This window comes from Notamacropus eugenii, chromosome 2, assembly GCF_028372415.1.
Source record: "Notamacropus eugenii isolate mMacEug1 chromosome 2, mMacEug1.pri_v2, whole genome shotgun sequence".
NCBI classification, from domain to species: domain Eukaryota; kingdom Metazoa; phylum Chordata; class Mammalia; order Diprotodontia; family Macropodidae; genus Notamacropus; species Notamacropus eugenii.
In genome coordinates, this window is record NC_092873.1 from 163,585,626 (window position 1) to 163,613,021 (window position 27,396).

The 27,396-nt window shown below is 36.5% G+C and overlaps 1 protein-coding gene across 1 annotated transcript in view; it reads right to left on the reverse strand.

Moving 5' to 3' along the window:
* Window positions 1–27,396, reverse strand: part of MDN1 (midasin AAA ATPase 1) — a 178,814-nt gene that overhangs the window by 114,768 nt on the left and 36,650 nt on the right. Inside the window, exons 10-22 of the mRNA XM_072642816.1 lie at window positions 24,716–24,909; window positions 22,548–22,629; window positions 16,727–16,822; window positions 14,769–14,881; window positions 12,410–12,558; window positions 12,267–12,327; window positions 10,380–10,591; window positions 9,210–9,313; window positions 5,678–5,822; window positions 4,883–4,979; window positions 2,823–2,936; window positions 1,425–1,572; window positions 158–268 (exon numbers count right to left, since the gene is read on the reverse strand). Coding sequence (XP_072498917.1) covers window positions 158–268; window positions 1,425–1,572; window positions 2,823–2,936; window positions 4,883–4,979; window positions 5,678–5,822; window positions 9,210–9,313; window positions 10,380–10,591; window positions 12,267–12,327; window positions 12,410–12,558; window positions 14,769–14,881; window positions 16,727–16,822; window positions 22,548–22,629; window positions 24,716–24,909 — 1,626 coding nt within the window. The remainder of the gene's footprint in view (window positions 1–157; window positions 269–1,424; window positions 1,573–2,822; window positions 2,937–4,882; window positions 4,980–5,677; window positions 5,823–9,209; window positions 9,314–10,379; window positions 10,592–12,266; window positions 12,328–12,409; window positions 12,559–14,768; window positions 14,882–16,726; window positions 16,823–22,547; window positions 22,630–24,715; window positions 24,910–27,396) is intronic.

The following is a 27,396-nucleotide window of genomic DNA, read 5'->3' on the forward strand; positions in this document are numbered from 1 at the left end:
TACAGTAGATACATCAATGAGTGAAAGCCAAATAGTTGAAAGGATTCAAGATTTTAATATGGCTTTTCATTTGTCCAACTCATTCACACTAAACTGATTTGAAACTCTGATATGAAAACATCTCTAATATAAGTCTAACCTGCCAAAATGAACATACCTGTTTAAGGAGACTTTTGACGTTGCTGGATATAACATGTTGACAAATGAGTTTCTGAACTAAAGGGTGCGATGCCCTGTCAAGTTGTGTAAGGAAACCCAAGCAAAAGCCCTTAAAAAAAGAACAAAAAAACATTTATTTTGTCTTTGACAATACTACTACAAAATACTAACCACTATTTTGCAGGTACAGGTCATTTATCTTTAGGTAATGAGCAATAAAAATTCAAAGCAAACTCACGGGTACAAAAGCCTAGCATTACTGCAAAAGGCTATGGGCAGAATGGATATTGCTAACCTCAAGAACTACGTCTGTTCCCACAGGCAGCCTGCTACTACCTTCAAGTAGAACAATGAGAGTACTTATATAACTTGCTTGAGTTAACTTACTATCATCAATTACGCTTTATTGTTTTATCTGTTCCTTCAGAGTTAGGTACGTTTTATACTTCCTTAATCTCCCATATTTGTATATCTTCACTAACTTATCTTAGATAATGCCCTCATGGGATTTTTGTTACCCCAAAGGCTAAAAAACTGAGCACCTCTTTTCTCAGATCAGCGAAGAACTTGACAGTAACACTTGTTAACATGCCTGTGGTCCATTTCTTCCCTTGTATATATGAGAAATAAAGAAATATCTTGGCTAAGCAAAAAAAATATTAAGAGTCAGACTGAATCAATGACTAACCACATAAAATTCTGTCTCTTTACTCAAGCTGCAAAGCCCACACTGCTTCTACATAAGTATTTAAAATATAGTAAAGGAGTAAGGTGGTAAGAAGAAATTCTCAATTGGTTTCTTAAATCAGGGACATTTTGGGAAATTTTGACAAAATGGAAAAATACAGGTAAATTACTATATTCTGTATATATAGATGTGTGTATACACACACACACATTCTTCTCTCTCGAAGCACCTTTACACCCAGTCCAAGGCACAGAAAGAATCAGAATAACATACAAGAACTGATGTTATCAATATAGAAGATAATTAACAAAATCAAATAATGTACATACAAAATCTAAAGAGACTCAAGCAAATGAGACACCATTTTCATAAAATTTAGACACACATCATTTCTTAAAACTATAAATAGAATTCATGCTTTTACATATGGATTTGATGTTCTTTTTAGGTAAATAACTCTTGTGTTGCATTACTCAGTATTTTTAAAAATACACTCTTCCTACTTAACTCTCTAAATAATTTTCACAACTATCTCTCTTCCATAAAGACGGGCAGTAGTTGTAAAAGCCCATCTCACCTCATACAAGGAGCGCTGGATGTTGTGACAAGGATTGGAAGCAGCAAATCTCAGTGCTCTGCAGAGGGTACGAAGGCTGTAATGAGGTCTGTGGCCTGTCCCATCCACCAATCTGTTCACAGATTCCTTTCGCACAGCTATGTAAAAGCTACAAAAAAGGGTTAAATAAGTGGTTAGAATTATGCGAGCACTAGCTATTCTACTGATACAGATTGTTTTTCTTCTATTTAAATGCAATTTTCACCTAGGAAATGTACCACTATGTCTGCTATCCATTAAATAGTACTATCAAACAGTAAAACATTTTTTAAAATACCACAACTGTTGTTCTTAGTACTATTAGTACTATTACTATTACTGCTACCATCCCCACCACAACTACCTTTCAATTTTTGTCTGGTCTTTTAGAGATGAGAGGCAAGGAAAGTAAAAGACTTCATGTCCCAACCCTAGCCGGTAATAGTCAAGGACAGGACTCAGGCATCATATCTACAAGTACCACTACACATTTTCAATTCAGCAAACATGTATTAAGTTCTTACTATGCACAAGTTGTGAGAGGCAGCACATAGTACAGGGATAAAGAGCTAGCTTTGGAGTCAGAAAGATCTGGATTCAGGTACCACCTCTGAACACAATGGCTGCAAGATTCTAGGCAAGTCATTCAACGTCTCAGTGCCTTGGTCAATTCTCTCAAACTATAAACTGCTGAGAAGGTGACAAGTTTGCATTGATAGAGGTAATTTTCTCACTGGGAATTCCCTATACTAATGAAATCATAGGTGTGATTCAAAAACAAAATTAGGTACTAAATGCAGATACAAAAATGAAACAAACACTCTGCCCTCCAGAAGTAAATATTCAACAGGAAAGAAAAGACCATGTAAATGGTTCAATTCTATGAGGAATGCTGGGGGAAATGGGGAAGTGTTTAGGGAAACCTTCCACACATATGCATAAACACACCCACAAACTCAAAGTTTGGGAGAAAAAAAATCTGATTAAAACATTGACAGTACAATTATATGATCCTCTAGAAATACCCTTGTCAATTCTTAATGTGCTTACTATAATAAAACATGCCTCTATAACACAGCCAATCCTGTTAGTCAAACTGTAAACAAAAAGATCAGAACTTACTTGCATAAATCTAGACTCAAACCATAATTATAACTAATAATTGTTTATGCATACCCATGAATATGTGTGTGTGCGCGCACACGCAGGCACATGTACATACTGGCTTACAAAAAACCGAAGTACTTTACAAAAGGTTAAAATATTCAAAATTAAAAATTAGCTATCTCTGCAATAATCTTCTCAGATCAAGAGTCAAGTGTACTGTATAATGACTGTAATTTTCTGTTAGAAAGTATTTCTAGTCACACTAGAACCTACTTGATAATTCCTTGAACTATGTTTTTGTTTACATTCAATCCTTTCAGATAATCCACAATAAGAATTTGTAAATCTTCTTTACTCTCCAATTCTTCTACATAAAGTTCAGTCAACCTAGAAAACAAATTAAAAGTTATTATTTATTTAGAATAAAGCATCTTAATTTCCTGAGGTAAGACCTCTCTAAAATTGTTTTTTGTAAAATCTATTTGCTACTAAACGAGAAGAAATCACTAACTTTTCAAACAAAAAAAAATTTATTAATGTTTTAACTTAGAAAATATACTATATTAAGTTTAAATAGAGGCTATATTTCCTTCCAAAATGTGACTTGGATAAAGCTGCAGCATCACTTATTGCAACTTTTTCAGACTGTGCAAATATTTTTCCCTTTCAGATACCTCTGATTTTAGACATGAAAATTATGTGAAATCCACTTGAAACCAATGTAAGTAGTAATATTACTTAAAAAAACTGATTTTTTAATTAAAATATTTTTTTCACTCCATGAAAATTCACCTTCAACTCCCATTTATTCTTGTGAATCTAAATTAGTTTACCTTAAAGACTTTTATCAAAGAAACTTACTGAAAAGATTTTCTCCCCATTTACCTGCTCTTCTTCTCATTTTACCTATGTCAGTTTTGTTTCTGCAAAAATAAATTTTAATCTTACACAATCAAAATTGTCCACTTTACCTTAAGTGATACTATCTCATCTGTTACGAATTCTTCCTTTATCCATAGATCTGAAAGGTTCATTTCTCCCCTGCTACACAAATTTATTTGTCATGTTATCCTTTATGTCTAAGTCACCCCCTTGAAATTTATAGGATGTGAGAAAGGATGTGAGATATTGGTCTAGAACTAGCTTCTGCCAGAATGTTTTCCACTTTTCCTAACAGTTTTTGTAGAAGAGTGACTTTTTACCTGGGTTATCAACTACTAAGTTACTGTGTTTGACTCCGTATGTTGTGTACCTAAGCAGTTTCACTGATGCATCTATTTCTAAATCAACTGTCAAATTATTTTGACAATTACTGCTGCAATCTTATTTGAGATTTGGCACTACTAGATCTCATTCTTTAGTGAACAAGATGTTAATAACTGCACTAATTACTATTGTCATCAAAAAACAATAAAAAGTTTTGAAACTGATCTCTAAATCGTGCCTTGCAAGAAAAAAAAAGTCTGCACATTGCTAACATTCTACAGGGAAAACCATTAATGACTTAAAAGGTCTCATGTAGATAGATCAACAGCCTAAATTTACAGAGCATGACCTCTATCAAAGCCAAATAGATCTACTATCCTCTCTATCCCAGGGCCTACTCTGAGTGAGCCAATTCTTATGACAGAAAATATTAAATAAATAAAGAACAAGGAAGAAGTCTATTTATTACCCCATTTGCCTAATCATGAAGACCTCCAAAAGCTAACAGTGCAGGACACAGAAGATGAGCAAAAGAAAGAAACATACACATATGCATCTTCTTGAGTCAAAGGAAATTTAACCTCCTCTGTGTTTTGAAATTTGAAAATTCTGAAATTTGTTTTGAAATTTGAAAGTGGGGAGAAACATGATCGCGTAAATCAAAAGAAGAGCAGTGAGTGGCTTTAACGAACAAATATATATACATGCGTATATGCACAGGCGCAGGCACGTGCTGGTTTATAAAAATCCCAAGTACTTCACAGAAATAAAATATTCAAAATTGGAAACTAATTATCCCTACAATAATTTTCTGTGGTAGTATGTACCCAGAAATGAGTTATTCCTAGAAACAAATAAAAAGTTATGTAAAAGCAATAACCACAGTGGCCAATACATGGCAGTGCAGGCAACTTTCTGCCTTTCACAGGGTCACAGAAGAGACCTTAAAAGCAGAGTACAGCCCCCTCATTTTATAAATGAGGGAAACTGAGGCACAGCAAGGATACACGACTAGTAAGTGTCTTAAAGTGGGATCTAAACCCAACCAAATCCAGGGTTTGGCTTCTGAAAAGCAGGGTTTTTTTTCTAAAAAGTATTCTTGGCCCCAGTCAGGCAACATTCCCTACCTGTTTCTTATTCCCTGAGGCAGGTTTTTTTTCCCCACATCAGTAGCTGGATTCATGCAGGCAAACAGACGGAAGTCAGGGTGTCGTGTGAGTGGTTCTAAGATGGGAAAAAGAAGTATGTATCAGTTCTTATGACAACTTCAATCAGCTTCGAGTGGATCATGATGGCCACTGTGTCAATGTCACTTGGTTCCAAGCATTTTCCAGTCCCATCTAAATGTTTCCTAACTCTCAGTCTGGCCTAGCCTGGCCAGTGAGATTCTGGTTCCTTTCACCTACCACAATAATTATTATCCATAGCCCTCATGTGGCATGTATTCAAATACTGCCTCTGGCACCTCCAAGCCAGTGCCTGTAACTAATTATTAAAAGCATTGAATAAATTATTATTTTAACTAATAACATTATTCACTCTTTTAGCATTTAACTTGTCAGATGTCCACCTCTTATATCCTCAAATAAGACCTTCCGTGTGCAGGAATCCTATGTCAAGACTCCAATAGTTGTTCAACAAAACATCTTAGAAGCACAGGATGCAGAGCTGGCCCTGTAGACAATATAATCCAAGTCCCTCGTTTGAGGATAAGAAAATTTGAATGTCAGAGAGGAAAAATGATTCATCAAGGTAACTATTTACCACAGAGAGGATATAGCAAAAATGGCTATGGAACAGGCAGTCAAAAAAAATTCACTCAATGAATGAAGCCTCATCTTGTATTTGTGACCACAAGAATCATTTTCTTTGGTAACCAACAAGCCTGGCAGAATATAAAGGCACCAGCAATAACATGTTACCTGTGTCTCCTCGATCCATCAAAACCAGTGACCCAGAGCATCCTTCCAGTAAACCACTCAGGCATTCTAATGTTTCTGGGGCTGCCAGGTTAATCTCATCCAGTAAAATCCATTCTCCTTTCTTTACTGCCTGTGCCAGAGTACCCTAAAATACAGAGACATAAAAAGGTTACGAGCCTATTGCAACTAATGAAGAAACACCAACCAGCATCATTGTTCTCACTAACAAATCTAGAGATATAGAAGTCTACTATATTCTCCCTGGCTTCCATTTCCTGCCAGATGAGCCAAGTGTCTACATGCAGCTAGAGGGTGAAAAAGACCTGGGTTCAAATCTGACCTCAAATACTTAGCTTTATGACTGTAGGCAAGTCACTTAACCTGTTTGTCTTAGTTTTCTCAACTGTATTTCCACAATACTTGAATTGTTTCTTTCTGGCTGCTTGCAATATTTTCTCCTTGACCTACAATATTCCTAGGAGTTTTCTTTTTGGGATGTCTTTCAGGAGGCAATTGGTAGCTTCTTTCAATATCTATTTTACTCTCTGGTTCTAGAATATTCGGGCAGTTTTCCTTGAAAATTTCTTGAAAGATTACGTCTAGGCTCTTTTTTTTAGATCATGGCTTTCAGGTCATTCAGTAATTTTTAAACTGTGTCTCCTACATCTATTTTCCAGGTCAGTTGTTTTTCCAATGAGATGTTTCACACTGTCTTCTATTTTTTCATTCCTTTGGTTTTGTTTTATAATTTCTTAATTTTTCATAACGTCATTGGCTTCCATCTGCTCCATTCTAATCTTTCAGGAATTATTTTCTTCAGTGAACTTTGAACTTCCTTTTCCATCTGGCCAAATTCTGCTTTTCAGGGCATTCTTCTCAATAACTTTTTGGATCTCTTTTGCCATTTGGGTTAGTCTATTTTTTTAAAGTGTCACTTTCTTCAGCATTTTTGGGGGTTAGTTTTCTCAACTGTAATATGGGGTTACCACCTCCCTCCCAAGGTTGTTGTAAAGATCAAATGAGATAATATTTGCAAAGCCTAGCACAGTGCCTGACATATAGTAGGCAACATATAAATGCTAGTCATGATGATCATGATGATGATGGTCTAGCCTTTACTTAAAGACTATTAATGAAGGAAAACCCACCATGTACCAAAGCAATCAATTCTACTTTGAAATAGCTCTAATTGTTAGTAGTTTTTTTAACATCACGCTTTGTTGTTTTGCTACTTCTACCAACTATTCCCAGTTCTGATCCAATGGGAACCTAGAGCAATTTTAATCCTGTCAGATACATGCCACCCCCCCACCCCCACCCCAACCCTGGTCATGTTCAAGCTAAAGATCCTCAGTTCTTTCAATCAGTTCTCACATGGTATGAACTCCAGACCTTTCATCATCCTTGTCGCTTTCCTATGGAGGTGCTAAAATTTACCAATAGCCTTCCTAAAATAAGGTTATCAAAACAGAACACAGGGCAGAGTGCAGCAATCTATCATTCTTGGAAGTTATAGCTTTCAACATAGTTCAAGATTATATTGGCTTTTATGCCTGTCATTTCACACTGCTGACTCATTCAAACTGAAGTCTACTAAAGCACTCAGATCTCTTTCATATAACTGTTGTCTAACCACACAATCTCTCACTTAGGACTCTGTCAAGGTGATATTTTGAATCCCAAAGTAAGACCTTATACTTATCCCTAGTGAATTTCTTATTTGTTCCAGCCAATGTCATAGCCTGTAAAAATTTTTCTGGATCCCCACCTGATATTGGCATAGCAACTATCCATTTCATAGACAGAAAGAACAAGTTCCTCTGAAAATACAGAGAATAATTATAAAGTACTGCATGACTTCTTAACTGGGGAATGTGAGTGCAGGAGACAGAATAAAAACTGGATCAATATATCAATATAATAACATGAATTACCAAGATAAACCAAGAAAGGTCTGCAGATTATATGAAATATCATTCTGTCATTTAAACATTTCTGAACAGGTTTTAATTAGTCCATTAAATCAATCTCTGTTGGAAGGTTTCCAAAAGCAATGAAAAATTAGTGAGTCAAACAAGCATCTATTAAGCATCTACTAAGTTCCTGACTTTGTGGCAAACACTTGGGAAAAAAGGATGTCTCCACCCCCCCCCAAAACCCAGCCCCTGCCATCAATGAGCTCACAGTGTAATGATGAAGACAACATACAAACAACTATATATAAACAAGGTATCTAACAAGATAATCTGGGATCAGGCTCAATGGGAAGAAACAAAGATTAGAAGAACTGGGAGAGGAAGGAGAGTGGGGTGGAGAAAGGTGTTACTAATAAGACTGGAGGGGCCAGGTTATAAAGAGCTTTGGATGCCAAATAAAAGATCTTCTATTTGATCCTCAAAATGACAGGAAGCCACTGGATTTTACTGAAGAGGGATGGGAAGCGTGTGTGGAAGGGGTAGAGGGAGCATGCGGGGGTAGGGGGAAGAAGGATACGTTAGAGTTGATAGAGTTTAGGAAATCCATTTGATAGCTGAGTGAATGATGAGCCAGAGTAGGGAAAAGTTTTACAGTTTAATCAAAGCCAACACAGCTTCAAAATTTAAATCTGTAGATGGTCTTTTAGCAGCAAGGTGACAATTTTTTTTTTTAAAAAGGATTACATTATTAAATTGCTACATGATTTGTTTTCATGCTGATCCCACTGTGAAAATGTAAAAACCCTTCTTTTTAGTTGCTGTAGAAATTTCAAGAAATGGTATTTCTTTGGTTAAAAAAAAAAAAAAGCTCACTAGACTTTCCTATTTGTAGATATATTAGGCTGCAAAACAAGAGGCCTTTCTTAGAGAAATGGATTAAGGGTAGAAATTAAGTTTAAACAAAGATTACCACTAGTCCTACTTAGATCTGAAGTGATTGTTGGGCTACTGACCCATCAGAGAACATCTCTTTTTCTGCATCCCCAGAAAGTATGAGGAGGTAACTGTCTTTAGAGAGAAAATAATGATAGGAAGTAACAAAGAAAGAATGGAAAGGTGACTAATGTTTTAAAATGTTAACCCAAAACTGAATTTTAACATATTACGATCTTTTCCTCATTCAATATTCCTATAAATGTTGGCTTGGGGAAGAATCATGTCTGAAAGCATAGGAGAACTATGTAGACAATTAATAATGTAGACAATTCTCTCCCTCTCTCAAGGCTAGAAATGCTCACTTATTAGACTGATGTCAAAATAAATAAAATTATTTCTGGCAGACTTATGCAAAGTATAGTATTTATATTTATAGTTCACCATTGTCTGTATTCATTTTCCCTCATTAAATCTGTGGCAACACTGGTGCTCATGACTATTTTATAAGGTAGTCTTTTCCATTAAGGAAATTTGATAAAGTTTAAAACACAGACAAACACAGACACACACACAGACACACACACGGAGCTTATTTCTATCATGCACTTAAGTATGACCACAAAAATCAGTTTGAGAGTCAAGCAATCACGCTACAGAAATACATAAACAAAGTCTAATACCTCTACAAATGCAAATAGTAGGGCATTTTCAGTCATTTTCATTTGTTGGTGGGCATGGTTGAGTTTGAGACCAAATGCTTCCCACTTTTCTTTTAACGGTAACCCTAAGAAAAAAAGAGAAATTTGAAAACTAATGCACAACATGGGGCATTAAAATATGACCTGGACACAAACAGATACATAAAGGGGTTAGACAAGATGGTCTGTGAGTTCCCTTCCACTTCTAAATCTATGATCCAATGACTCTATAAACATATAAAATGAACTTTAAAGATAACACTTCATTAAAATAACTTCCCAAGTAACTCCCTGAGGCTAAGCAGTTTTCTCTGGGTAATTGAGAACATAATAGCAAAACATCAACCTAAAGGTCAACTTTCAGAATCCCCTTTTTATATAAAATTTTGTAGGGTGAGAGGCAGTAGTCTAGTAGACATAGGAGCTGTTGTTGGATTCACAAAGACTAGCTGTCTGACCATGGGCATAAAAACTTTTGGTAACCAAGGTAATACCCTAGGTGTACAAGTAACAGAGGAAATTATGATATGCATCAGTAGAGGGAGTTTCTAATAACCTAGAGTTCCTTGAAATAATCAAATCATTAATCTGAACCAGTTTTCTTCCTACCAACCACCACTCCCAAATGGTAATTTAACTTAGATTCTCCCTAAAGAATTATAAAGAAGCAAGTACTACTTCCATTTTTACTGCTAAGGAAACAAATCAGTGGCCCAAGATTCCAAAGGCAACCCACATCTGGGCTTCAGGTAGGCTGAAAAACCCCTATTCCAGGAATTAGAAAGGAAAACATCACACCTTCAAAAAAATCACTTGCAAAGTTCTACATAAATCATATGTTTGATAGCTTGCTTTATAGTTATCTGACAGGTTTATGAGTTGGGCCACCATTAACAAAATGAGTTGCAAATAACTATCTTCTATCCAAAAATACCATGTCAATTTTGTCACACTCATAAGCTACCATAGGAGGTCCTGTAGCACTCTTCAGGAATAAAAAAATTTGCTGTAGAATTGTGCCAAGAACCGTGGTACAGTAGTAATTCTGCACCTGATTTCATGCCCTGATGTAAAAATGCACCTTGTTTTACATAACGTTCCTTTTGCTCCCCTCCCCCATAGCTTCTCACTGCCCTCGGCTGGCTCTTTTACCTGCATCATTTGTTTTTGTTTCCTTGTTGAGGGCTGATTTCTGTACATGTTGCATTAGTTTAAGCAGGTCTCGCCAACGTTTCTGTCTGTAGCAGGTCTGAATATGCCCCAAAAATGTAAGGTTCTGCTTCCTGGAAAATGTCTGGGCAAAGAGCTCCTCAAAGCCCTCTCGTAAGGGCAGCCATATAAGTTTATGGTCCACTGGTTTATAACTGAAAGAAAATGCAAAGATTCTAGAAAACTGAGTTCAGAGAAAAGAATAATTTAGAAATTAAGGGTATTAACTAGTAACACTTCATGTAAAAAAATAAACTGTAGGGAAAAAATTCATTACAAAAATTCATTAAATTTCATTCAAAGTATAATTTCCCTCTCCTCCATAAAGATCAATCTATATTTTAAAATTAAATCAAAAAAATTAAGTGGAAATTAACTGCTACTTGATGAAGTAATATAAAATGACCTGAGTCATTTACTGCTCATTATCTGCAGCAGAGAGACTAAAACAGAGACCATATTTCAAACTAAAACATAAATAATAAATGACCCAAATGTCTAAGAATAAAACAAAAAACACAAACCACATAATGAAATACCACAAAGCTATCAAACACAACACTGACTACATTAACTTAGAGAATATATCAATGAAATACAATCAAGTTAAATAAAGCACCTAAGACCTTAGGACTTTCCCATTCACAAAATTCACTTTCAGTGGCCTTCTATTAAGTGGAAACTTCATATTAGGGCTTCTATCTTCTATGTCTAATAAAAAGCTAAGAGATCAATGATATTTATATGAAAGACATGAAATAATTTTAAAAAGTTTTACTTGAGAGGCATGCATCTTAGGAGCAACATGGGATACACTGGATAAAACTAGAAAAGGTCAAACACCCAGAGCAAGTGTCTCTGCAACAGGCTCATCCAACATTACAAAAATTTAAAAGACAAAAATTTTAAGTGAGGAGACCAACTTAAATGAACTACTACAAGTGAATGATAATGAAAAAGTCACAATGAAAGAGGAAATCCCACAAAAGAAGCATGAAAGAAATAGCCTAAGTCAAAAGGATACTAACAGAATTTAAACACAAGTACAGTGCTCCATCAAAGTAATGCCAATAGTATGAGAGAAAGATAAAAGAAATGAAAAGGCTCCCCTCCCCCTCTCAAGGACATTAAAAAAAAAAAACAGCAAAAAGGATAATTCATTCAAATAAGGTACTCCTTCAAAAGTTTTTCTCTAAGTAACTGTCCAATGGAATAAATTACAATATAAGACTACAGTTTATCAATTGAGCATATTCTTAAAATAGAACAAAATTTCTATTCATGAACCAGGTTGTCCCCCCCCAAAAAAATTAATATAGAAGGTAGGAATGTAATATATAGGACAGTAAAAATTAGACTACAGTTTACACATTCCTTAAGGACCTTATAAGAAATACTAAACATCAAAACTAAAGAGAATCCTGTAGGGCAGGAAGCGATAAGCCTGCTTTTGCCTACACCTCATTGTCCCTCCCCTCTATTCCTTCCTCTCTGTAATGATTTATCTGTCTATGTATGTTTGATTACTATGGAATAAAGGGCTGTTTGGTTTCCATTTCACACAGTGTAATCTGTGAATGGTGGCTATGATTACTTACTTCTTAATATGCAAATCAAGGCCCTGTCCCAAATTAATACACCTCATATATGAGTGTTTAATGATGTTTGGGTGGGATGGTCTGGTTTTGAGGATATTCCTTTAAAGTTCTGTTTGGTACTTCTTAATGAACAGGAAATGTAACATTGAAAATGTTAAATTTTCATTCTATCTCCTACAAAGCAACAGAACAAAGAGTAGTAATTTCAAAATTGTCTAGAAAAACCACTAACCCGCCAAGCAGATCTGCTGTGTCACTCTGTTGGTTCATGTTGACAACCCTCAAACGGTGACCTTCAAAAAACACAAAGAGAAAGCGGTTATCCCTGAAAAATACATCCCAGAGCACCAAAACCTCTTCAAGATTGCTTATTACCTGTAATATGGGCCAAGTACTGGACAGCAGAGGTCTTGCCGGTACCTGTCTCACCTACCAGCAAGACTGGCTCCCCTTTGCTGACACACACTGCAAGCTGTTCCATCAGTATAGAAGCTGGACGAGTAGCAGCAAAAGTGAGCTTTTCCCTGATGAGAAAAGGTGGACAGCAATGGTAAACAACAGAGGCCGGCCTACAGGACCTGGGTTTTGTCTAGACCAGGCAACTTGTGAAGAAGCAGCTTCATCTTCTTGCTAAGAAAAAGTATAGCACAGCATCAAGAGCCTTTATCAAGCTTATGGTCACCACATAGTTTTCAATGTTAGCTCTGCCACTGGCTCGCTGGTGGACACTGAAAAAATCTCTCAACCTCTTATCCTCAAGCGCTACTTTTACAAAAGAAGAATACTTACTTCAACTATATCTCACTCCATGACTAAGGGATCATCATAGATTTATAGCTGGAAGAGACTTTAGAGGTCACCATCTAGTCTAACCTATTACAGATGAAGGAACTGAAGCCCAAGAAGTTAAGTGAATTGCCCAAATCTACCTAGCTAATAAACAGGAGAGTTGGAATTTGAAACCCATCTACTGACCTCAAATTCAACATTTTCCCCAAAGCAACACAGTAATTTGTGAAGACCCAAGGCACACTAGGTAAACTGAAAAGTGCTTTCATGTTGCCATGGGAGACACCCTTGAATTCTTTAACCAGAAACTCAACAAGAAAATCTGTATTTAAATTCACAGCCTGATTTACAGTTAAAATATATTCAACTTCATGAGTTAATATGCCGATGTCTTAGGATTCTTGGCTGTTCTGTCTTGACCATCTACCTGCTGTTCTACTCCTTTAAAAGGTATCTGCTACTGTTTCTTATTCTAAGTCCTCAAGTGCAGCCGTTTGACTGAATGCACACTTCTCAGAACAAATTCTCTTTAATAAAAAAGGATTTGTTCTGTAAAACTTGGACTCAATCAAAAAAACCACACCCAAGGACCTAGAAAGTCACATGTGGCCTTGAGGCCACAGGTTTCCCACCCTTACGACTTAAGACTTTTCACTCTGTCTATCCCTTTGCTCTTTTAGGAGTCTGCTCTAAAAGACAGAAACCTAGAATATTAGCTTCTGATGCCTGCCATCTTTATGCTCTTTTAGTCAAATCTATACCAAAAAAAAGTGGAGGTCATTTTCACACAAACACAGAACTTCTGTTAAGGGGATAAGAAATGAAGAGAAAACTACCCAAATTTTCAGCTTGACTCAAAAGGTATTTTCAAACCATGCTAACAAGGCAACAGACTTGTCAATAACTGGTAGTGAACCTGCCTCAATGATAGCTTTCCTGTATTTATCATAACATCCACCTAAACCCATAAACTACAGACAAATTTTTTAAAAAACAAAACCCTACAGAATAGTAACTATGAACAAAAGTATATTACGACTGACAGAATATTTATCTGTTACTAATTTTTTTTTGGTCCAGATCTGTGATTTCATTGGTATGAGGGACTCCTTGATGTTCCACTGATGCAGAGCAGCAATTCCTTTGCCTTTCCCTTTTAATATACTGTATACCACTTTACTTCTCTGTCACCTAGCATATGAACCACATAAACTTCCCACTCTTTGAGGTGGATGGTGCAAGTTATTTTCTTCCAAATTTTGTAGATGAAGAAAGCCCAGAAAGGTAAAGTATTTTTGTCTATGGTGACAAAGGGCAGGGCTGAGTCTGCAGAAAAGGTCTTCTGGTTGTAGGCCCCCTATGATATTTCTACCACCCCCTGCTACTCTCCTGTAGGAAAAGACTGGCAACCATAAGTGGAGTGGAAAAAAAACTCTGGACTAGGAAACAAAACACAGGGATGCCAGCAAAATGGGGCTTATAATATTAACAGGTCATCCATCCCTAAAGATTCAAATGAGCTGCATGTCACCTTTCTCCTAGAATTCCTCAAAAGCAAACTCCAAGTACCACCCTCCACAAGCTCTTTCCTGATCCTTTCTTTCATCTGTTCCCTCTTCCCAAAAAATTATCTTATGTTTACTCTATACATATCTGCATTTATTCATGATGTAGAAATGTTTTTCACCTTTCATTTTAATCTTTGTTCCCCTATCATCTTGCACTGTATCTGGTTATGTACTAGGGTCCTTAAAAAATATTTACTTACTGTCAATAGTATCAACTATCTCACACAATAGCTGTGAGGATAAAATGAGAACATGTAAAACACATGGCAAACCAGAGACTTAGAGAGGTCAGCTCTTATAATTAATGAAGATGTAAGTAAGGGGTCTTGAACAAAACCAAGATGATGGATGGTTTTTCATAGAGGAGCTGACTTTACCTGTGGACCTGGACAGTTGGACTCTGTATCCGCAGCAGCCGAGCTCTGCCCACCTCCACTTCTAATTCATTTACCACGATCTCTGGCTTGTATAGTTGACAGAAATACTCAGCCTGTGGGGAAAATGGAATGTGCTTCAGATAAAACTTCCCCTATATTTTCACAGTCACTATGCTTTGGTTATCTAGGCTATTACCGTGAGACTGAATCTCTCAAGTAGTGTTCTTTCTACATTCAACTCCAAAACAGATACATGGCCTACTGTAGTGAGTGGAGATGCTCTGCTTTGAAAAACCTAATGACTTCTTCTCAGACCTAATCCTTCTTGAACTCTCTGTAGCATCTGACACTGCTAACTATGTCTTCTAACTCTTTTCCTCTCCGGGTTATTGTTAGTGTGCTGTCTCTTAATTCTCTTCCTACCTTTATGATCCCCTCCTACTCAGTCTCCTTTGTTAGATCTTTATCTAGGTCTTGCCCATCAATTGTGTGTGTCCCTCAAAGTTGAGTCCCAGGCTTTCTTCTGTATACTTTTTATTCTTTCTCACTTGGTGATTTTATCAGTTCCTATAGGTTTAATTATTAAGTCTATGCAGATTAATTCTGTAATCTACAAAACTAACCCGAGTCTCTACTGAGTTCCATTCCCATATCACCAAATGCCAATCCAACTTTTCAAACTGGATATCCTGTAGGCAACTCAAACATAAAATATCCAAAGTAGAACTCATTATCTTTCCTTTCTCCTGCCCACTTTCTGAACTTTGTTATTACAATAAGAATATTACCCCTCCTATTCAATGAGGTTTGTAATCTAAGTATCATCCTTGACTCCTCACTCATGCTCACCCTGTACATACAATCAGTTAGCCAAACCTTGTAATTTCTTTCCCAAAGAAGTCTATTATACATGTCTCCTGTCCCCACTCACACAAGGCACCACATAAGTCCAGAACCATATTTTTAACTGCCTGGACAGTCCTCTCTCCAATTCATCCACCACAAAGCTGCCAAAATGATTTCCCTAAAGCACAGGTGTCTGACCATGTCACTCACCTACTCAGTGAAATCCAGTGGCCCCCTTTCCCATTAACTCTAGGAACAAATAAAATTTGATCTTTCTCTCAACCTTTTAAAAGTTCTGTTTGTATTTGTATAACTTGCAAAATCATTAGCATCAAAGTACGTGTATAATTTACAAGTAATTAAATATAAACATATGGAAAAGTAGGTTAGGCTCAAAAATTTTATACTAATAGGATGCAGAATGAAAAGGGTTGAGACCACTGTTCTAAACTAGACTTTTTTCCTAATTGGAGATTTCAAGATGATCTCTGTAAAATATTTTTCATGTGTCTCTGTCCAAAATAAAACTACCCCATACTTATCTCTGCTACAAAGACTCAATGGAAAACAGTATCAAAAGGATACAAGGCACTTTCTTGAACCAGGACCACAACTTTTGGCCAAATGGTCCTCATGATATCTTACCAGAGTAGTTAGGATTCCAACCTCTAGGTGCTCAGGGAGTGGAGTTCGTTCTCTTTTCTTTGGTTATTCTTATAATCATTATCCATCACTTTTCTGAGCACCCAATTACATATGTATAACACTGAAGATATAAGAATTATCTTATTCTCTGCTCTATAGGACTATAAAACCTAACATAAACTATACTTAAGGTAAAAGTGACTGACTAAAATACAGACTAAGAATACAAAACCAAGAGTAGATACTAAGGCATGTATTTGGTGGGTGACAAAGTACATTTTAAGAATATAAACAGAGGGATACATAATGACCAAATTGCCCAATATAGACATAAGAAAATCCATCAACAATTCAGAAAGGTTTAGGGGAGAATGATGATGCAAGAGAGATACTCAACAAACTAAATATAACAGTTACACATCAGAATTTATTTAAATAAAGATCATAATGAAAAGTTCAAGGTTCACCTTCTTCTTGGAGATATTTAACTTGCTCCCAATAACCTCTGCCATCTTCAGTCTGCTTGTCTGCTTAGATAGCATTGCTGTGAAACAATCCAGAGCCTGTCAAAGATAAAGGCAAATCTTTAACTCTTCACTGAACGTGAAAATAATAAAAATTAGTCCTTCACTATCACTGTTCAAGGATATGATTATAACAGAAACAATCTTATCTGAGAGAAATAACTGATTCTTTTCATTATTCCATGCAATCAAAATGCACTGAGCATCTAACATGAGGCATGATGCAAGAGAAATAAATGTATAGAAGACATCTGTTCTCTACCCTCAAGAAGGTACCACTTCATTAATGAAATAAAATATAAGACAACAATCAAGAAGATGTCACTAAACAGCACATGACTAATTTCCAAATAAATGGTACAGACATATTCAACTAAGAAAAAGTGTTCTGGACAAAGGTGATAATGGAAAACTTCACAAAAGAATTCAAAAAATAAAACAGGATTTGAAGGGTGAGATAAAATTGGTTCAGGAGGAAAGAGAGCATGAAAAATGTGTTCCAAAGGGCTGACCTGGCACAAGAAAAGACACAAAAGATGAAAGACAAATGGCACATTAATGAAATGCTGAATAGAATGGTATGGCTGGTGCAGAAATTTCACACAAAAGGAGCAATAGAACGTAAGGTTACAAAAACAGCTTGAGACTAGCCAAAAGAAGGTCTTGAATGTTAGAATAAGGAATTTGGACATTAGTTTGATGACAAAGGGCAAGTATACTTCCCTCCCTCTACAACAACGACTTCTTTTTTAAGAAAAAGTACCATATGAAAACCAATGTTTATTACATCCTAACCTAGTAACGGCATGTGGGTGAGACTAGAAGAAAATATCAATTAGTAGGAAGATGCAGGGTTACTTCATTAGTCAATGCATAAAGTGGTCAGAACCTTGATGCACTTGGTGATTGTGGCAATTACTAAGTGAGGAACTAATGAAAGGGATATTACTACCTCAAGAAAGAAGTAACAATGAATGACCACAAAGTTTCAAATTTAAGTACACCAATTCAATAAACATTTATTAAGTCCCTACTATGTGCCAGGTACAATGCTAAGTGATGAAGATATTAAAAAAGAAAGGTACAAGACTGTCTCTGCCCTCCAGAAGCTCACAATCTAATAAGGAAGACAGCGTACTGTTGGTATGCTACATTATTTGTGTTATTTAGTAATACAAAGCAGCTATATAGAAGATAAACAGGAAGTAATTAACAGAGGGAAGGCACTGGAATCAAGTGAAATTAGGGAAGGCTTTCAGTAAGTGATGGGATTTTAAGCAGGACTTATAGGAAACCAGGAAGGTTCACAGTTAGAGTGGAGGAAGGAGAGCATTCCAGGCCTAGAGGACAACCAGAGATAATGCCTGGAGGTTCAAAATACAGTGTCTTCTTCATCGTGGTATAGTCAGAAGCCAGTGTCACTGGATCAAAGAGTACATGTCAGGGAATAAGGTGCAAAAAGACTAGAATGGGGGGCGGGGGGTGGGGTGGAGACAGACCAGAAGGGGAGGATTAGGTTATAAAGGATGTGAATGTCAAACAGAGCATTTCAGGCAACAGGAAGTCACTGGAGGAATTACTGATTAGGATGATCAGACTTGCACAGGGTAAAGTAATTATGTGATTATTAACAACTATGAAAGAACAGCCCATTTGAGGGAGCAAAAATAATAATAGCTGCTTTAGCTACATGTTATATATTGGGTAGAAGAGACAACACGGCAAACTCTTAAGTTCCAATAATGGCAGAAATAAAAGTTTATTCTTTATATCACCATGACAGTATTTAGTAGTCCCTTACACTATCTATACTTATTTCATAATTGAAAGAATTGGAAACAGGATGGCAAGAGTTTAAGACAACAATAAGGCCAAAACAAGGATTTCTGCAAGATAAGGAAGATCTTCTTGGGAGCAACTGAAAAGGAACTGGTTGCCAAGTTTTAAAAAAAGAAAAAAGAGTAGTAACTGAAGGTAATGATTGGGTGGGAGGACAGAGAGGTTCTCAGGTCGCAGAAATGAGAAAATTAGGAGATGAGGTGATAGGATAGAGATAAGAGCTGTGACTGTACTGCTATAAGGAACAACTACCAATGGAGGTCAACACTTTCTCTGCAAGCTATAGTCTTGGAGAATTTCTTGAAACACTAAGACTTATTGACACTGAGACTAGGTGACTGCCCCAGGGTCATAGAGCCAGTATATATCAGAGTTGGGACTTGAAACCCAAGTTCTTGCTGGCTCTGAGATCAACTCTCTATACCCTACACCATAATGGCTCTCAAGAATGCAGATTGTACTGAAAAAGGCCTCAGGCAAAAAGGGCCTCGAAAGGCAATGGAGTGAGGGTGCAGAATGAGACACATATTTTTTGGATACAGTCAAAACAGCAATTTGTTTTAATGATACATATATTCATTAGAAGGGATTTGGTTTTTTTTCTTACCACACACAGCCAGTAACTCTCCAATGGGAGGATGAGGTGGTAGAAAAGTAGGTATGGAAAAAAAAATTTTTGTTAACTGAAAAAATCATTTACTTTTTTTGAGAGACAATTCTTTTCACCAGAACAATAAAAAGGGATCTACAAACAAATCATAAGAGAGAAAGGACAAAGAAGGAGCTCCTTCCAGGGGTAGCTCAATTTTTTTTTTGTATTCCAGATTTAATCATACATCTGAAGAAGTGTCCAAGGGAATAAGCTGGGAGGAAAACAAGAACTGCAATTATTTCATCTCGATGGGCTAACATCAATTATTTTTTAATAAAGTAAAAAGTCAAGATCCCACCTCTGTTACACATTGGCTATATGACCCATGGCAATTAACTGGTTGGTGCCTGAGGCAACTCTGTAGGACTACAAATTGTGTAAAAATTGTTGATCTGCAGTGGTAGAATGAATTACCTCATCTGGGAGTTCCCTACAAAAATGAAATGACAGGTCTGAACCAAAAGAGATAAATAAAACTCTCTGCCAGGAGTGGAGACAAGTACCTTGAGGCTTCAAGAGAAACAGGAAAGCTTCGAATAGACAAGGAAAGAACAAATTACAAAATTAACATGATGAAAAGGAACAGTGTAGCAGCAATAAAATTTCCCCTGATGACAGATGTACCCCAAATGATTCATCTTTCTATGGATTATAACAAGAAAAGTCTAAATACTACAAAATTCTTAAATCTTTCAACTCAGCTCAAAGAAACTAGGGCAATACAGTTAAAAAGGTAAGCAATGTTCACAAATTTCCATAAACACTACAGCTGATAGATCCAGAAGCAAACAAAGTAGCATTGGGTTTATAGTATTCAAGAGTAGTCCAATATAATTCAATGATATCATATTTTAAGTTCAATAAACCCAAGAACAAAAATTTTGGGGGCAAGGACTCAGTATGTGACAAAAACTGCTGGAAAACTAGGAAGCAATAAGGATGAGATCAATATTACACACCATATTCAATAACAAGCTCCAAAAGCATAAGTAACATAGACATAAAAGGTCATACTACAAATTAATTAAGAGCATGAGAAGATATCATTCATAACTATAGATACAGAAGATCTTTTATTTTTTAATTTATTTTTAGTTTTCAACATTCACTTCCATAAGTTTTAAATTTTCTCCCCCTCTCTCCCATCTCTCCCTCCCTAACATGGCCTGCAATTTTATATGGGCTCTACACATACATTCCTATTAAACACATTTTCACATTAGTCATGTTGCATAGAAAAATTATAACAAATGAGAGAGAACACGAGAAAGAAAAAACACAAAACAGAAAAAAAAGGAAATAGTCTGGTTCTCTCTGCATTCCAATTCCATAGTTCTTTCTTTGGATGTGGAAGGCATTTACCATCATAAGTCCTTTGGAATTGTTTTTCTGAGAAGGGCTAAGTCTATCAAAATCAGTCATCTCACACTGTGACTATCTGTCCTGGTTTTGCTCCCTTTACTCAGCATCAGTTAGTTCAAGTAAGTCTTTCCAGGTTTTTCTGAAGTCTGCCTGTTCGTTATTTCTTATAACACAATAGTATTCCATTACATTCTTATACCACAACTTGTTCAGTCACTTCCACAATTGATAGGCATCTCCTAAATTTCTAGTTCTTGGCTATCACAAAAAGAGCTGCAATAAATATTTTGTACATGTGGGTCCTTTTCTCATTTTTATGATGGGATAGATACAGAAGTTCTTGACCAAATAAGGGATAGAGAAGATAACAAGAGATAAAATAAATCTGATTACATAACAAAAATAATGCAAGTGGAAAAATATCTTGGCAGCAAATTTTTTTGATAAGGTTCTGACTTGCAAGGGACAGCTAGGTGGCACAACGGATACTGCACTGAACCCAGAGTCAGGAAGGCTAAAATTCCTGAGTTCAAATCTGACCTCAGACACTTACTGACGGTGTGACCCTGGACAAGTCATCTAATCCTGTGTGCCTCAGCCTCAGTGGTAAAATGAGTTGGAGAAGGAAATGGCAAACCACTTCAGCATCTATGTCAAGAAAACTCCAAATGGGGCCAAGAAGAGTCAGATACAACTGAAAAACGGCTTAACAACAAATTACAAGACATACAGGGAATATACAGGAATTATTCCCAAGAGAGAAATTGTGATAAGATATGAAGAAGCCATTCTCATCTATCAACCATGAAAAAATGCTCCCTGTCACTACTGAATGAATCCCTCTAAGACTCCATCTCTCACACATTAGATTGGCAAAGGCGACAGAAAAGAAAATGCCACTTAGTGGAAAGCATAAAAACAGACACGTTAATGAACTGTTCAAGCTGTGAACTGGCCTAGGTATTCTGGAAACCAATTTGAAACTACCCAAAAAGCCACTAGCCTCTACATACCCTGGGGACCCATCAATACCCCTAATAGGCATCTACCCCTAAAAGACAAAATAAAGAACCAATACACCTAAACAATTTTTATGGGCAGGCCTTGTTGTTGTAGAAAAGAACAGGAAACAGAAAGAGTGTACATGAGTAACTAAACAAATTATGGTAAATGACTATAATGAATTATTATTGCAACGTAAGAAACAATAAATCAATACTGTAGTAGTATCTTCTCCTCTAAACTTATCTTCAATCTACCTTGTATATATCTTGTATAAGCCTACTTATGCATGTTATATTACCCTTCTAGAATGATAAACTTCTAGAGGGGCAGTGACTATTTTGACTTTTTATTTGTATTCTCAGCACTTAGCAGATGCCTGGAAGTGCTTAATAAATGTGTGCTGAATGATGGATAGCAGCTACCTCACAGAGTTGCTATGAGACACAGGGATATATAATACATACAAAATGTTTTGTAAGCCTTAGAAGTGATATATGTCACCTGTCATAATTATTATAAAGTACATCATTAATTTTTTAGTTTTCATTAATTTTATTTCATTTGTTTTAATGTTTCTTTATAAGCTTATTTCAAAGTAGGATGAGCAGATTTATTTTATTGTTTTACTTAAGAGTTATTACACTTCTAATATATTTTTAACAGGAGTGGTCGCTGTTTAAAATGCTACATTTCTACCCCTCAATCGCTCTATGGTAATATTAGTTTGTGTGGAAATTAAGTCCCATGACAAGCTTTAAAAGTAAAAAAGACACCATGTGCACAAAAGAACAAGCTTGACAGCAGATGAGAAGAGGCATAAAGCTTTAGACAGATGCATGAAAGAAAAGAGACAGATGGAAATTATGTAGCACAAAGGAAACAAGACTTCAGAGGATTACAGCTTACCTCCTGAAAAATATTGAGTGATGTAGATGAAGAAGAACTGTCAAAGCTGTAGGAAATCCTGTTACACCAATTCAGTAAATCCCTAGGAGGAGAAATGGATAAAGTAAGCAATGAGGAGGAAGATAAAACAGGCTTTCTTTCTGTTGGCCTGTTTATTCAACTCAGCCCACATAAGCCATTAAAACGGAAACTCTGGAAAGTATCTAACATGCTCAATGTATGATTAAAATAAAAAAAGCCCAGCAAGCAGAAAGAACAGGAAGCTGTCCTGAAACCCTCTTAAGGCACCTAAGTTTGTAACTTAGCAGGAAACTGATAGAATGACCTTGGAAGAGGAAAGAAAAAGAAAGTGTATGAGCCTAGTCAGGGAGTCAGGCCCTGCTCAGTTTTCCCTTCAGTATACAATGAAATGAGTCATGGTGCTACCACACACCTTAAGTTACATTGCCAGCATCTAGACGCAGGGTCATCTATCAACTCATGATTTTGCCAGATAATCAGGAACTGTTCCATCCATGTTTCTAAAACCCAATCCCCAGCTAAAGGGAGGGAGAAGGAGGGAGCCATTAATGATCCTTTCCTCTCAAATGGATAAGCAGTGTTATATAATTTAAATGCTGGACCTATGAAATAATGCTAATAACTGCAAAATAGCTTCCCCATGCTGCCTAAAATCCTAGTCATCTGCTTCATCATGTAAGCAAAGAATGAATGAATGTCATCCATTAAAAACTTATCATCCATAAATTTAGTAACTTTGTTCTTCTAATACTTAGGATTAAAGGGATGGGAATTTGGGTTCTGTGTTTTTAGGAGGATGAAGCCACAGCAGATCATCTGAATATAAAGTATCTGACAAATATAGGCTGGGAAATGTTTTTAACAGAAAATTTAGAGAGTCAGGAACCGGGCAACTTCAGCTTTAGAGAGAGGCAGTCCTACAAATGGAAACAAAAGTAACAAAGATCATTTGCTTCCCAATTTTAACTTGGGAAAGCTTTGTTCCCTAGTTTCTCCATAGAGACAAAACCAGGAAGTGTCTTTATTCCTATCTAGTTCAAAGGTCGCGAACCCTACAACCCTCAAAGGGTAAGCTATATACAATGAACTGAGAGAAGCAACATGGGAGTTTTGCAAAGAGCCCTGGATGTGGAGAGGACCTAAATTTATACTGGCTCTGTTACTTAACTCCACAATAACGTTAGACAAGTCATTTGGAATTCAGAAGATTTTCTTTTGACCCATAAAATGAGGAAATTGGACTAGATCAGCAGTACATACTCATTTTTGCATCTCAATCTGATGAAACCTATGGACCCTTTCTTACAAAGCTTTTAAATAACCAAAGGAAATGTTGTAATTTTTTTCCCACCCAAGATGAGGGACTTCTGAAATCTATAGAATCCTTATTTGTCCCTCGACCCAGGTTAAGAATTCCTGGTCCAGACAGTCTCTTTAAGGTTCCAATGGCCTAACTTCTCTTGGAACAGGTCCAGGGCTAACTACAGCAACAAAAAAGTATACGAAGAGAAATTCCATGTCTTGTTCTACTACTCAAAGATCAGGAAATATTTCCGTGATATTAACAACAGACTAAAAAGGTCCAGGATAATAAAATTATCTATATCATGCATTCCCTATGAGGAATTGTTTAGTTGTTTTTCAGTCATGTCTGACTCTTCATGACCCCATTTGGAATTTTCTTGGCGAAAATAATGAAGTGGTTTGCCATTTTCTTCTCCTGATCATTTTACAGACAAGGAAACTAAGACAAAGTGACTTACCCAGAGTCACACAGCTAGTTAAGTGTCTAAGGCTGGGTTTGAACTCAGCAAGATGAGTCTTCCTGACTCCAGGCCCAGCACTCTCTCCACTTTGCCATCTGCCTCTTGCTCCTAATGAGGAATTACAGATCTGCAAGAGGGATAGCTATTCATAACACAAAAAGAAAAAATTGGCAGAATTTCATAAAATGATCCCAGTAAATAATGTTCTGGTCAAGAAGGCATTAAAACTAGATAGATGACAGATAGATAGATAGATAGATAGATAGATAGATAGATAGATAGATAGATAGACAGACAGACAGACAGACAGACAGACAGACAGACAGACAGACAGATAAGACAGACAGTTTAGGAATTGGCTAATTAAACCACATTCAATACCGTAAAGATAATTCTCTTCCTTCAAGGCTTGGACTTTTGTCATCTCCTCTGGCTTCTGATACATCCATAGATACTTCCTCATTTCCATGGCAGTTGTTGCTCCTAGGTTGATGTTTATCTCCAGTAAGTTTTAAATAAATATCTAAAAGATGGTCAGTTGCACCTGACAGGCTGGAATACCTGCTCTGAAGAACCTGACAGGAAAAAAAAGGTAAAAAATTTTATAAGAACTAATGACCTCACAAAGTGCTCACAAATAACTAAAAATAAAAATATCATATTTATGAAAAGTAGAGTACCAAGAGTTGAGTTTTCTCTAGCTTGAATTTCTTTCATGCTTCCCACTACAGTTAACACCTCCCCTGTGATCAGGAATTCAATCTTTCAGCACTTCCCCTATCTAAAACTGAGCTATTCAACAATCTGACCAAAGAACTGAAAAGTAAACCAGGAAAATCTGAGAGCTTCCATATATGTAATATATGTGTCATATATTACATATCATGAGACTCATGCATTTACTCATAGCAGAGTATGAGGTCCTTCAGGCCCACACACAATTCTACCATATAATAATTTCATTTTTATTCCTATAGCTGATAAGAATAGATCAGGAAAAGCAATATGGCATATGGTAGACACAACAGTTAAAAGAGCTAGCATCAAGGGAAGAGACAGACAACTATGAAAAAACACAAGAAGGAATACCCAACAATCTGGAGCTATTAAACACATTCACTGTATGATAGTATTTATAACACAATAATTTGGGACAACAATTCATCCCCTCCCCCCAAAAAAAGTTTACATCGTGGTCTGGATGTGTTTATTTAATATAAAGGAATTAACAAATGATCCCAAATTAGCTATGGGTATATGGTGAGACCACAGACTGGTCAGAGCAAAGAGCAAGATCAATAACAAAACTGAATAATAAAAATAAGGTATGTCAAAGAGAAAAATGCTTTAAAAGTTGGCTAAAAATTGGAAATAGAAAAAAGAAACATCTATACAGACTACCATCCTTTCTGAGGTTAAGTTTAATATAAAACAATCACCACAATAATAAGACCAAGAGGGTAGACAGAAACCACATTAGTCAGTAAACTCATGATCTCCTAGGCAATCTAGTCAAGCAAGTAATCAGTAAGCATTTATTACAGGCTTACTATGTGCCAGGCACTGTGCTAAGCATTGTGAGCACGAAGATAAAAGCAAAAGCAGTTCCTACCTTCAAGGAACTTAGGAGAGAAGGAGAGACAGAGAGAGACAAAGAGAATGAGAGTATGTCATATACAAAATATCTACAAAGTAGACGCAAAGTAACAGAAAGGATGGCACTAACAGCTTGGAGGGCCAGGATAAGGCCTACAAAAGATAGAACTTAAAATGTACAAGGAAGGATCTCCTATAGAATGCTATACTTAACTGAAAGCGTTTTGTAGGAAGCCAGGGATTCTAAGAGGCAAAGAAACGGCAACCCAGGCATGGGAAACAACTACTACAAAGGCATAGAGATGAGAGATGTAGGTCAGTATGGCTGAACCCTCTAAGTCTTTAAAGAGAAGGAAGGAGTAAAAGGACTGGAAAGAAAGGAAGATCAAGGTTGTAAAGAGCACTAAATGGCAAAAAAAAAAAAGGAGTACATATTGGATCTCAGAGGTAACAAGGATTCAGGGGAGTTTACTAAACAATAGAATAACATCAACAGACATAAATTTTAGGAAAATCACTTTAGCAGCAATGTAGAGGATAAATTGAAGAGGGAGAAACTTGAAGCAGGAAGACTAATTATAACTGAAGACCCCTACAATGGTCCAGGCAAAAAATGACACAGACCTGAACTAGGATGGTGGTTGTGTGGAGAGGAGAGAACAGGTAAAACTTATATTGTGGCTGCAGAAAAAATACTTAGCATCCACTGGCTACATGGAGGGAGTGTGAGTAGGGAGTGAAGAACGACAGCAAGGTCACAAAACCGGTGAAGGTCAGCAGGGAAGAAGGTTCCAAGCAAGGAGAGGAGGAGAGATAATGAGTTCTCTTTTACTCATGTTTAGTTTGAAATGCTTACAGGATATCTAGTTCAAAATATATAATAGCAATTCTTGACACTAGAATTTAAGAGAGACTGGGACTGGATATACAGACCTCAAGATCAATTACATAATGATGTTAACTGAAACAAAGAGAGCTCATGATATCATTAAATGGGAGTACTGAGAGAAAACAAATAGGTCCAGGATAGCACACTTAAAGGAGTGTGACAACAAATGTGGAAGTTCCATTGCTATTTTTGAAGAAAATAGAAGGCAACAAAATATCAACAGATCTTTTCCATTTTTCACATGATTGTTATCCTTAAACATTATGTTATCATCAGGCTTAAATTTCCAAACTTTACATGCATCTGTATTCTTTCCATCACTTCTCACAGTTCTATGAAGAGATAAATCTCATTATCTTCTACCACATTCTTCTCTCAAATGTTTCTGCCCTGGGCTGAAAGCAAACTTATATTAGTCAGCAACATGATGTGAATAAGCTAATATAAACCTGGGCCACCTGAAGAAAAGACAAAGCTTCTCCTAATAGGAGATGACAGTTCCTCTGTACGATCTCACTTGGAGTATTGTGGTACCACAGTTTAGGAAGGACAAGAATAAGATGGAAAATGTTCAGAG